Source organism: Spea bombifrons, chromosome 6 (assembly GCF_027358695.1).
Source record: "Spea bombifrons isolate aSpeBom1 chromosome 6, aSpeBom1.2.pri, whole genome shotgun sequence".
NCBI lineage: Eukaryota > Metazoa > Chordata > Amphibia > Anura > Pelobatidae > Spea > Spea bombifrons.
This window is the reverse complement of record NC_071092.1, coordinates 26,397,326-26,411,668: the sequence shown is the minus strand read 5'-3', so window position 1 is coordinate 26,411,668 and position 14,343 is coordinate 26,397,326. Positions and strand designations below refer to the sequence as shown.

The window sequence follows — 14,343 nt, the reverse complement described above, 5'->3', positions numbered from 1 at the left end:
CTAAATAGGGAGCAGCCACTAAATGAACTTTATATACTATATTACAATTTAGCCCAAAAAGCTAAAATAAACCCTACCCAAGACTCTATATTTTAAGTACAAACTATTAGAGATAAAATAAACCAAAGGGAGTTAGAAAGAACAAGATACTACATGGAAAAATTAAGAGTAACATATTATCACAAAAGAAATAGACCAGAAAAGATCTTGAGCAAAAGAGCAAATGAAAAAATAACAAAAATCGTCTCAGATGGCTGTACAAGATTGTCTCCAGAGGATATAGCTGAGGGATTCAGGATATATTATGAAAAACTTTATAGCAGCTCAATCGAAGTGAATGACATTGATATAGAAGAATATTTAGCAACAACAAATTTACCAGCATTGTCCGAAGAACAAAAGGAAATTTGATATAGGCCATTGGAGAAAAAAGAACTAAGTAATATTATTGACAAACTTCAGAAGTATAAAACTCCAGGTCCGGATGGTTTTACCAATTTATTTTACAAGACCATGAAATCAGAATTATTAGATCAACTCATCCTGACTTTTGAAGAAATTGCAAATACTGGTATACTCCCAAATGAGATCTTGCAGGCTAATATTCTCCCAATACTAAAAAAAAATAAAAATTCAGAGGAACTAAAAAGCTATCATCCTATTTCCCTAATTAACATAGATATTAAACTATTCTCTGCATTACTGGCAGAAAGATTAAAACTTACACAAGATACTTTGATACATCCAGACCAAGTGGGGTTTGTCCCAAGTAGAGACTCTACCAATAATATCAGACGTCTGATTGACGAACTGGATCACGCTGAAAAACATGGTTACCCCCTCCTGACCCTCTCATTAGATGCCGAGAAGTCTTTTGATAGGGTCAGTTGGGGGCTTCTTAGGGCCACCCTTAGAGCATTCGGAATTTCGGGCTGGTTCTATAATGCCATTATATCTTTATACTCTAATCCCAGCGCACGGGTGGTCGGGCATGGATTATGTTCTACCTGGTTCGATCTTAAAAATGGCACCAGACAGGGTTGCCCCCTATCACCTATTCTCTATATCTTTACTTTGGAACCTCTTGCCAAAAAAATTTGTTCTAATCAAGATATAACAGGTATTAAAATAGATAATGAGGAATTTAAAATATCGTTATATGCAGATGATTTCATCATTACGGTAACTAAGCCACTAACCTCAATGAGATACTTTTTAAGAGAAGTGGAAAACTATAGTCTAGTCTCGAATTATAAACCTAATCTCGATAAAACCATTGTACAAGCTAAAAACATTAGCGCTCAAGATAGAGACACTTTATCTAAACATTTTTCTTTAAATATAAAAGTAAATGACTTCGAGCACCTTGGGATTCTTATCCCCGAGAAAATTGACAATATAGTAGAAATAAATTTCCTCCGCCTTCTAAGAATGTCAAATATATTTATGAAGGAGTGGAGAAAAATTGAACTGTCCTGGTGGGGCCGAGTTAACGCTCTAAATTCCTATCTAATGCCAAGATGGAGTTCTTTATTCCGTATGTTACCATTAAAATTCCCCAAAAAGTTGGCTTGCTATAATACATACGTCCTTTTTAAATTTTGTTTGGAAGGGAAAGATCCCCAGGATTAATGCAAATCTTATGAGCGCACGTGCTAGGGATGGAGGTATGAGTTTTCCACAGGTAAAACAATATTATGAAATTAGTATACTGTACCATATAGCTAAAACCTACCAAGAAATATTTAGACAAGAAGTATGGTACAAGATAGAATGTAAGTCTTGTGAGGTAAGCAGTCTAAATAGATTTATCTGGTCCTTGAAAGATAAAGATATAGTAAATAAAGTTAAAAGCAAAAATATGATTTTAGAGAATATTATACCGGAATGGCTAAATATAAAAAAAAAATGGGTTATTTGATACATTAAAGTTTAATATTTTGGAAGAATTTATCGATAACATCTCACTTGATCACTGGCAACAAGCAGGAGTTAATACTATATCAGACATAATGGCACATGGAGAGATAATCTCTTTTCCTTCTATTTTAACTAAATTTAAATCGATAAAACCAACTATCTTTAACTATTTACGAATAAAGAATTGTATTAATAAACATGTCTTAATTTCACAAGATATACACATTTGGAAACTTGCTAAAATTTTTAGTCCAAAACAACAAATGAAACTTCTCTCTATATGTGCAGAAATAATAAGGCTAAAAGAAGGGAATATTTCTATTATGAGAATAATCTCAAATTGGGAGAAAGAACTTAATATTTCGATATCTGTTGGAGAATGGATAAAAGAGACTAAGAATTGTCTCTCAAGGTTACATGATCTCTCCCTTTCGGAGACACAATATAAAGTTATAAACAAATGGTATTTAGTCCCAACTCGCATTACTAGGATGTTTCCATTAAACTCTAATATATGTTGGCGATGTGAGCAATCTATTGGAACTTACATCCACATATGGTGGTCCTGCCCTAAAGAAATTCTTTCTTTTTTAAAGAGAATAGACAATATTCCAGAAACCCTGGCATCTTTATTACTACATTTAGGATGGCCCCCTTTAACTCAAATTCAATTAAACATAACTATCCATACCTGCATAGCAGCTAAGAAATTAATAGCCAAAGAGTGGAAACAAAATAGATATTTCAATTTGTCCCAAGTGATAAATCAAATTAAGTTTCAGATCACAATGGAGAGGGAAGCGTATAAACCACGTCTTTCAAAAAAACTCAAACATGGGAAACATGCCTTAAAAAAGTTAATAGTATAAGTTTACTTAGCAGTAATACCGTAACTAATGAGTCTCGTCTCGCAATACCTTCTCCCCCAGCTCCATCACGATGTTTTATGTAGTTTATGTTGTGTTCCCTTTTTTTTTTCTGTCTAAGCCTACTACATGAGGAAAATAAGCAATATATGAAATAGATTATTATTTGTTGTATTGTATAATTTATATATGTCAAATATTTATTTATTTTTTTATTTTCTTGGTTGTGTCGATATAATGTCTATATGTAAGATTAATGTTTGTCTAATGAAAACGTAAATAAAGATTATATAAAAAAAAATAATATTTAAAAAATAGTTTACATTAATTAAGAAATAAACGTTTCTTACAAGAATATCGTGAAGAATAATGTGATCACTGTTTTGTTCCACTGAATAAAAAGGAACATTTTCATCTAAAAATGTTTGCTGTAGCAAATATTTTGATTCCATTATGTGTAATGTATTTCATTTATTAGGGCCTTTTAACACTTTTGCTTTCTGGCATTTTAATACAAATAATGTGATAAAAATGTTTTATAGTTATTTGTATGGCAAATTGGTATGATAGATACATGTGTTATCAAAGATTCATTGCAAAATTAGGTATCAATGATCATTCAGAATGGGATGAAATACTTTTTATTGTATTTGAAAAGGCATAAAAAGGGTAGCCAACAAAGCAACCTTGTTCCAATCTGTCTCAAACAGCATAATTACCCTGTAATCTGTTCCCCTGACAAGTATTGGACAGAGCAGCCTCTGCTTCATCTCTATGGTGAGATGTGATGGCAGCCTTGGAAACCCAAGCCGATCAGTAATAGATGGCAGCAAGTAATTTTGTTCAAAGTCACAGCTTCCTTTGTGATGAAAGACACAATTTAACAAAAAAAAAAACTAGAAAAACCAGTAGTTGTTACTTAAGGGTACTTATTTAGGAATCAGTGCTGTTTGGGATCCCCTCCATAATATTCTAGTAGAGATACTCATGCATCTGATAAGGATTCCATAACAGAAAGCTGTAGGGCAAACAGATGCTTGTGGAGTGAGTTTTTCAAGGTAGCCAACACCTGACCACAATAAGCTTGCAGTATCTCCTCATTGGGGTTCATATTGCTGGCCCACGTAGGTGTAAAAAAAAACTGGGTCTAAGACAACTAGAGAAGAACCTGAGAGATCTGATTATCTTCTGCTTATAACACTCATGTTACACATCATCTGAACCTCCAGGTACTGTGACCTCCAAACTTAATTTGTAGTCTTAAAAGAAGGCACAGGGTCGAGTCACATTGAGCTCAAATGAGGTAAAAAGATTAGCAGAAATAAAAACTGAGAAGACAATTTAGAGCAAGTACATTGAAAAGATCACTGAAACTGGCTCAAAATACTACCAAGGAAGAGATGTGCATATTTGGCTTAAATACACAAGGTGCACAACAATAGACATGTCTCCACCATGTTTCTCAGGGAGATTTCTTTTAGGGCAATGCATATCCCTATTCCGTCATGCTAAACATGTATCCCTCTTGTCTAGAAGCTCAGGATTATTGGTTATGAGTGTATTATAGTGTCCTATTCCCCTAAATGTGACAATGTGCATATGAATGTGGTTATAAATTCCACATATATTCTTCTTTTAAATATAGTGCTGCATTTGGAGCATTTAATGAATAGCACACATCATGTTGATGTCTTACACACACACACACACACTCACAAATGTGCTCATTTGGGGCAAAAAAGAAGGCAAGTTCATAGGGCAGAGATTCTGATTAAATCCTCCGTTTATCTGCAAGGTAATGTTAATTTATAGGGGACACTGTGTTATATTCTGAATTAAAGTTACTAGTTGGTTAACTTGTATTTCATTTGTGAGAATAGAGAACAAAGAGGTTAAAACATGCGTGCTATTCCTACATCACAATGTTTCTGAGTAGTTTGTTTACATATAAAAAAATACAAGTAGATATTAGAAACTGCAGCAAATGACAAACATGAAAACAATTAAAAAGTACATTTTATTACTAGTGCGGTGATATACAATTAAATAGACAAAATAAAAACCGTGAATATAAATACAGGATTTGTGCAGCGGAAATCTAGTACAGAGCTCTGTGTACAGCACTGATCAATTAGCTGGGTAACAAAAAGAAAAAAGAGTGGCTGCTATGAGTGCAAATAAAAATGAAATATAGACCCCAGTTAAAATGGCAGTTTGGTCTTCTTACTATATTTTCTTATGTATAAGAGAGTGGTTATTGTTGGTGTTATGTAAAGTGTCTCTGGTCCCTTTCACTGTCCTGGAAGTTCTTATGCAGTAAATGATGGGAATACCTTTGTTTTTGCTTTATACTTTTTACTGACAAATATAGCTTGTGGTACAGTTTTTTTTAACCAAATGGAAATAATACATATGCCTTAGATTTAGGTTAATAACTATAGAACAAACATCCCAGCATTTGTCTTAAGCAGATGCCAATGTCTAAATTGTTAACATGATTATCTTAGCTGTGAAAGATCCGAGGCATAAATAAGAGCAGTTATATGTATTATCAATATCTGGACACAATGAAATCTATGGAACATTAAAAGAAGGGTTCTACATAGTTAACTTCCTTGCTGTACCACAGTTAGATATTGCAAAGTGGCACTAGCATCTTTAAAAAATACAATACAAGCAGATAAACAAAAAAAATGTAAACTTTGCATGGCTAGGCCTCATTCCAAGAGGCAGTTCAAGCCTCAGAACATGGATGTCTGAAGTTCTTTTTTGAACATCCCTTCAAAGTTCAGACCCTTGGACAGCAACTCATCTTCCAAATTCTCCAGCACCCACTGGTGGTCAGTCAGCTCTAGTGCTTCCCACTCAGTCTGTTCAAAGTAAAAACACAAACTTATAGATTTTAAATTTTCCACGTCTCAGTCATAAACAACCCGTTACAGAACAAAACGTTCTAAAAACAAGAGTATACGCAGAGAAGTGAAACATTAAAGGGGATCAATCACTTTCCAAACTATCCCACATCCTACTTTCTACACGTAAACATAGCAATCGGGAGCTTCTCATTTTCACTTCAGTAACAATTTAAAAAGAAGCACTTACCACGAAGATATTAGTATAAAAAAATCTTTACAAATAAACTGCAGAGTGGGAAACAGATCGCTAAGGGTCGTGCACAGTCTGCGTGAACATTGAACAGATTGGATCCAGGACACGTTACACACAGACACAAAAAAAAAACATTGCAAGAACCATTTTTGATGGATGTCAGATCTAGAAAACTTAAATCTGACTAGCTAAAGAAGGAATTTCAGGAGGAGCTGAGTGTTTCACAAATGAACATAATGCATACATGTCAACAACAGCATTATGCACATTACATTGTCGCCACTTTGAGTCTCTGTGGATAAAGAATGTATTTATCATAACCTAACAAGAAGATTATGTATCTGCACCTTAAAAGCCTTGTTGGTGTCTGCTGGCATTGCCATGGCTGCCCCAGTCATCTGCTCTTGCATCACTCGTGACTGATCTGCTACTGAAAAACCAGAAAGCATGGGGGTTTAATCACACCGTGGACAGAGATATACAATACATATAAACACATACACATTTACATACACACACATACATACATACATACATACTAGGCTGTAACATTTTTCCTTTTATAATTATATACATTTTTTAAGTCACAATTTGAATGTACACCTTAAGTGACACAAAAAGCTATTATAAAACCAAATTCTCCTGCTCACAAGTGTAAGTGAAAAATAATAATATAATTTAATTGTGCTTCCCAAATGACTGCAGCAACCCAAGGAGACGCTCTTCCTCAGGGTGTAAATATGCCAGTATACAGATGATTGGGACGCAAGTACACATAGGGAAGAAATAATATAATAATAGTGCAGAGTGTATAAACAATAATAAGTGTTGTATGTGATATAATTGCACTCACAAACAGTATGGATGCATTGGACCCATCAACATGTAGTGAAAAAATTCCTTTTATTAATCTTCATAGAGAGTCTATAAAAAAGCCAACTACAATGGTGCAGTATCTTTAGGCAAAAACAAGTATAAGTGATGGAATTGCACTCACAGTCCGTATAGGCACAACACGAATAGTGTGCATGCAAGCTCGTAATGGCGAAAAGTCAGCAGTTCAGCTGAAAATTAATCCAACCTAATTCTTCTACTATTATTGTTTATACACTCTGCACTATTATTATATTATTTCTTCCCTATATGTATTTGAGCCCCAATCATCTGTATACTGGCATCTTAAGTGACAACCTGATTTTTATCTCTTCTTTTCAAAAAACAGACAGGAAGCAGAGGATCATGAATGAAAAAGTATGCAGCTGAACAGACAAGCAGAGCAGAGCTTCTATTCATAGAGTAAAAGCCGTCAATGAAATGCAAGCGTTTATTACCATTGTCTTGGCCAAGAATCAGAGAGTAAATGCTTCTCAATCCAAATACATTCAGGAAATACCATGAAGCAGAACTCACCCTGCCAAACAAATGCACCGGAGCGTTAGTTTATTGTAAAAACAAAACCCAAAAAAACAGTAGTTTTGCATTCTGTACTAGCACATTAATGTATATTTGTACAGTACCAAAATATACATTGGTCATAGGGATGGACAATGAAAGACATGACACTATTTAACCCGATGAGTGCCAGGGATTGCGGCACATCTTCCCCTGGGAGGCTGGGAAAAGATTTGCAGTTTTGCTATATTAAATGTAAGCGGTAACCGTATAAACAGCTTACAACTTACCAAAGTAACCATATGTATTTATGACATGAAAAGGTATTCATAACAACACAGTGTATGGAACATGAAGCTGAAATACGACGATAGTCTCCTAAGCAACATCACACTTGTAAGTGCTGTTCAGACATTGTAATGGAGCGTGGTCTTGGTTGAGACATCTACTACACTTCTTATTAGGAGAATAAGAATTGGGTTGTTATATACAACTCATTTGAAAATTCCTCTTAGGCTGTCATGCTATATTAAAACCCCAAGTGTGTTCGGAGCTCTGAGGGATGTAGAGGACTTCCTATTCCTGCATGAAGACATCTAAAAATGTATATATTTTCATGTTTATCATCAGTATCACTTCCTTAAGAAGTAAAGTGTGGTATGGGCACAGTGCGTTCAGTCTTTTCTTGGCTGTCATTGTGAAATGATAAAAGGTGTGGGATTGCTGTTACTACTTGGAGCCATGCAAGGTGAGACCCGGAGTTCAGTTTTCTATTTATTTAATACATTTTAACAAAATAATAATGTCAGCTAAGAAGCACGGTCAGTGTGCCACCTATAACCCAGTGTTACATTATAAAGACTAAGCCTCTGATCAAGTTTTTCCAGCAATGCACGTGTTAACAACCCACATTTGTTATAAATATAAGAGCTTGAGAAGAAAAAAATGGGACAACTAACCCACCAGGCATTTGTGCATCCTCAGGAAAGATTCATACATTTTAAAAATTAGTTTTTTGTATTCATCGCTGCACTGTAATTATGTACTGATAAAGAAATAGACACTGATGTCTCTGTCTTGTGTTTATTAGGTTCCAATTCACACACTATCCATGTCACCCAGGCCCCCAAAGTAAAGGCTGAAGAAGGTAGCACAGTCACATTAAACTGTAGCTACTCCACCAGTATCTCAGTGCTGTCAAATCGCCCTTGGTTGGAATGGCACAGGCATGTGCTAAATGGAAGCAAGGTTTCAAATACAGAAGGAGATTTCATGGGCAGAGTTTCTAAAAGTACGCCAGAAGATTTCTTGAGTAAAAAATCGGCTGATGTGACAATTCACAATGTTGTCCAATCTGACACCGGCATGTTCATATGTGTAGTTTATATACGTATAGATAACACAAATATATCATCAGGACATGGGAATGGAACATTACTTGAAATAACAGGTAATCATGTGCATTCAATGTGTCTTGTCAAGGATCACAGCAAATGTAAACTCAGGATGGAGATTTGAATCTCTGTGGAGTTTGTTGATGAAAACGTGTTGTGAAAAAGGTTAACTAGCAAGGGCCTCCTGCCATAAGCTGTCCCTTTCTAGCGGATAGTTACAATGGTTACATGTTATTGAAAAAATAATAATAACGTAACTATTTGTCACATCTGTGCCTACAACTGTGTCAAAGTAGTATTTTGTATTCACTTTTCATTTCTTTGGCTCCCGTCTACCTGTAGGAAACCTTTATTATGGTTGGCAACTTATAAAGTATTTTGTATTAGAGTAATTAACTTGGGTTTTTTGTCAAAAGTCGTTAACATTGATGTCCAGCTGGCAAAAAATATTCAGATTGATTTAAAATGTACTACTTGAGTATCGAGTAACACTTTTTATCATTAGGGGCTTGGCTCTATTAGCATAAAAATGTTTGCAAAGTGTCAGTTTGCAATACTGTTTACAAATGACCACCAGTACTAACATCTGTTAAGATTTAATACACCCATAGAAACCAATGTAAGGTGCTCCAACACCAAGAAGTTTTACATTTATAGATTTATAGCTGCCATTTAACACCTACTCAAAGTGTTAACAACCCACATTTGTTATAAATATAAGAGCTTGAGAAGAAAAAAATGGGACAACTAACCCACCAGGCATTTGTGCATCCTCAGGAAAGATTCATACGTTTTAAAAATGAGTTCTTTGTATTCATCGCTGCACTGTAATTATGTACTGATAAAGAAATAGACACTGATGTCTCTGTCTTGTGTTTATTAGGTTCCAATTCACACACTATCCATGTCACCCAGGCCCCCCAAGTAAAGGCTGAAGAAGGTAGCACAGCCACATTAAAATGTAGCTACTCCACCAGTATCTCAGTGCTGTCAAATCGCCCTTGGTTGGAATGGCACAGGCATGTGCTAAATGGAAGCAAGGTTTCAAATACAGAAGGAGCTTTCATGGGCAGAGTTTCTAAAAGTACGACAGAAGATTTATTTAGTAAAAAATCGGCTGATGTGACGATTCACAATGTTGACCAAACCGACACCGGCATGTTCATATGTGTCGTTTATATACATATAGATAACACAAAAATATCATCAGGACATGGGAATGGAACATTTCTTGAGATAACAGGTAATCATGTGCATTGAATGTGTCTTGTCAAGGATCACCGCAAATGTAAACTCAGGATGGAGATTTGAATCTCTGTGGAGTTTGTTCGTAAAAATGTGTTGTGAAAAAGGTTAACTAGCAAGGGCCTCCTGCCATAAGCTGTCCCTTTCTAGCGGATAGTTACAATGGTTACATGTTATTGAAAAAATAATAATAATGCAACTATTTGTCACATCTGTGCCTACAACTGTGTCAAAGTAGTATACTTAAATCTAATTACCATAAAATGATATATTCATGATAGTTGTATTCACTTTTTATTTCTTTGGCTCACGTCTACCTGTAGGAAACCTTTATCATGGTTGGCAGTTTATAAAGTATTTTGTATTAGAGTAATTAACTTGGGTTTTTTGTCAAATGTCGTCAAAATTGATGTCCAGCTGGCAAAAAATATTCAGATTGATTCAAAATGTACTACTTGAGTATTGAGTCACACTTTTTGTCATTAGGCGCTTGGCTCTATTATTAGTACTAACATCTGATAAGATTTAATACACCCATAGAAACCAATGTAAGGTGCTCCAACAGCAAAATGTATAGATTTATATCTGCCATTTAACACCTACTCAAAGCAGATCACAGCCATTTTTGGCTTATAAATCCATTAATATCATACACGCATGCACTAATAACACATGATATATAATTTTGAAGCCACCACAATGCTCCTACACACCTTACTAAACCTACTACAAAATAAAAGGAATATTTGTTCTATGTGCCAAAATATAATAATCATGAAAAATGTGTTTGAATCTGTTGTGTGTAATTTGTGCAAATATGTGTCAAGATGTAATGTAAAATGTTCTGTATTGATACCCCATATTATTATATTCCCATATTAATGTTCCTAATTGAATGACCTTAAAATAGTCATTATCAGCAGCAGCATTGTGTAAATAATATACTTTTTTCTTTAAAAGGTATTTTATACAAAGAAAACCCAATGTATAAAGTCATAAATCCAAATATATATACAAGTATTTTAAATAGCTCTCATAGACATAAAAACAGTTAGCCAGTGAGACTTTGGAGGTCACTTCCAGAGATAGGAACAAAAACCATACATATAATAAATAAACATGCATACTGCATTCATACAGACTGCAATAAATTAATCTACTGTGTAATATTGGGGTACTTGGAGTCACGGTAGATTAATGAATTTTTCATCCAGGGAATTTGTCTGGGGGATCATATTTCTATATTGATATATTGATATTGTCTTTTATGGCGATTGAATAGATTCATATTAACTAAAAAACTTTTGGGGAGTTATTTCAGGGATATCTGAGATGAGTTTATTTAGACATCAAAGGATTATGTATATTTAATGCAACTCTCATACACACGCCTTCATAAATTACACTTTCTAAAGATCAAGTGTGTGAAACCAAAAGGCTCTCTATACAAAACTATCAGATCTGAACTGGCTGCTATATGAATATCCTGCATGGAGCTGCAAGACAGCTCAGCACAGAAATGCTTATTTGGGCTGTTTGAAGCCTCCAATGACACTGTCAGTTGTTCAAATGGATTAGAGGAAAAGTCATAACTACAGAGACATGAGCCAAACTCATATATTCCTGGAAGGCAAGAGGATCAGAAACCTAAAGGTTCTTTCCCACTGTAGTGGACCAGATTGTTTTGTCCTAGTGGTTTCCTTTAAAGAACACAGCACAGTCTTATCTCCATTGATAGGATTTATAGTTAGTTACTCTGGCTGTAGTCCTCCGTATTGCTCTCAGAAAAGCTGTACACAGCAGATGTTTCATTTTTTTCAATCATTATTTTGTATTTGTTCTTTCCTAGGTCGTAATAAAACAGAGGAAAGTCAAGGAAACAAGTCCCGATCAAGACTGATTATTTATTTATTTTATATATTTTTATTTTTTTTATTAGTTTTTTTATTAATTTGTTTTAAACATATATAAAAAAGTAAAAAAATACAAAAAAGTCAATACAGAACAAATATCATAAAAATCAATTCGTCATCTCAATAAATCAATTGATCACGATATCAGAAATATTAATGAAAGGGGTAGCTCTTGGCTAATGCAGGAGCAGCAACAACGATTATGTAAAATATTGCTCTTAATTTCTTCTCAAATACTGATTTCCAAATTTTATAACCCTCTTCTGCTGTCTTATATCGATTTTTTTCCATTTCAATTTGATAGGTCACTCGATTTTTAAACCGAGACCAGGAAGGTATATTTAGCGATTTCCAATTTTTTATTATTACCGTATTTTCCGGCGTATAAGACGACTTTTTAACCCATGAAAATCTTCTCAAAAGTCGGGGGTATAATTACTTAACGAGCCAGACTTGAGAATCACGAAGCCACTAAAACGTAGCGTATCTCTAGGGGAGGGGTGAGCGGAGAAGCCGCCTCCCCTGGGCCGGTCTTCAGGGCCGCGCAGAGGGAGGTGCAAGATCGTGATCTCCCCAACTAGCCCTGATCAGTGGACGCCCGATGAGCAGGACTGGTTGGGGAGATCACGACCTCCCTCTAACTAGCCCAACATTAGGGAGCTCGAGGTCTAGCACATCAGACATCGGCTTCCGTGCTCCCTAATCACAACGCGGCGGCTATTGAAGCAGAGCGCTGGGATGACGTAATATCCCGGCGTTCGGCATCAATTGCCGGCGCGTAGTGATGAGGGAGCAGTAAAGCAGAGGTCTGAAATGACAGACCTCACACTCCCACAACTGGATGGAAGATAGAAGATGAGAAAGGTAAGAGATGGGGAGAAAGGGGTGTAAGTGCAGTGTATGTGTATAGATGTGTGTGTAAGGTCAGTGTATGTGTATGGTCAGGTGTGTGTAAGAGTAGTGTAGGTATTTGTGTGTTTGTAAGCTGGTATGTGTGTGTGTATATATATCTATATATATATATATATATATATATGTATGTGTGTGGTGAGAACAGTGTATAAATGTGTATGTATGGACAGGCGTATGTTAGTACCGTGTTTCCCCGAAAGTAAGACAGTGTCTTACTTTCTTTTTATCCCTAAAAGCCCCACTATGTCTTACTTTCGGGGTATGTCTTATATTGGGAAAAAATTGTCGAATTTTTTGTTTTAACCATAACACACATATACCAATCCACACACATATACACCAATCCACACACACATATACACCAATCCACACACACATATACACCAATCCACACACACATATACACCAATCCACACACACATACACCAATCCACACACATATACACCAATCCACTCTCACTTAATGCTTTCCTACCTTTCCTTTCTTCTTTCAGCTTCTTTTCCTCCTCTTCGCTCCTCTTCTTCAGTTCTTGTCTCCTTCCGGGTCAGAGGGCACGGACAGCGGTGGGCGCGGCTTCAGTGTTGTGCGCCGGGATCTGACAAGAAACCCCGGCGCACAACAGCTGTTGCCGCGCAGATCACAAGGGAGCGGTATCGGAGGTCATTAACAGACCTCCGGCTCCCTTGAGTGATTTTAAGCCGGGTTGAACCCGGCTTAAAATCACTCAAGGGAGCCGGAGGTCTGTTAAAGACCTCCGATACCGCTCCCTTGCGAGCCTGCTCCTCCAGCGGCGGACATTACTGTCCGTCTCTGGAGGGGTGCCGGGTGCCGCAGGTTGGCACCCCCTGGAGTGTGGCGCCCTGTGCGGTCGCACACCCCAAAGGTCGGCCCTGCTCTAAGGGGCCGGCCTTAGGGGTCTGCGGCCGCACAGGGTTTAAATAAAAACATCGGGGTTTTTTTTCAACTTTATTTAACATCCTCCATGTTAAATAAAGTTAAAAAAACTTTATTTAACATCCCCCGTGTTTCCCCGAAAGTAAGACATATGTCTTACTTTCGGGGTACGGCTTATATTAGCTGACCCCTCTGAAACTCCCGATACGTCTTACAATCGGGGGTGTCTTACTATCGGGGAAACACGGTATGTGTAGATATATATATATGTGTGTGTGTGTGTAAGGGAAGTGTATGTATGTATATGTCTGTGTATGGGCAGTGTATGTGTATGGGCAGGTGTGTGTAAGGGCAGTGTATGTGTATATGTGTGTTTGTAAGCTGGTGTGTACGCGTATATGTGTGTAAAGGAAGGGGGTGAGTGAGGGCAGTGTATGTCTATACATGTGTGTGTGGACAGGCATATGTTAGGGAGAGCTGACCCACCCAATCCAAGCAGGCTTTATATACAACAACCAGCCAATCACCGGTAAGGTACTTCGCTTGCCGTGATTGGCTGGTTGTTGTATACTGGGTAGAGGGGAAGTCTTATACGGCGAGTAGAAGTTGGGGGTCGTCCTATACGCCGGAAAATATGGTAAATATTTTATTGCCAAACTGATATGTATACCCAAAACAAAATAGGGGTTCTTTTAATT

General features: G+C 36.5%; 1 protein-coding gene across 1 annotated transcript; it reads left to right on the top strand.

The window, feature by feature from the left end:
* The first annotated feature begins 7,811 nt into the window (after positions 1 to 7,811).
* LOC128500043 (natural cytotoxicity triggering receptor 3-like) lies at positions 7,812 to 8,967 on the top strand. The gene is made up of 2 exons (XM_053469058.1): positions 7,812 to 8,034; positions 8,377 to 8,967. Exons 1-2 carry the CDS (start codon positions 7,989 to 7,991, stop codon positions 8,802 to 8,804), a joined length of 474 nt encoding a protein of 157 aa, XP_053325033.1. The 5' UTR covers positions 7,812 to 7,988; the 3' UTR covers positions 8,805 to 8,967.
* Positions 8,968 to 14,343: the final 5,376 nt, after the last annotated feature.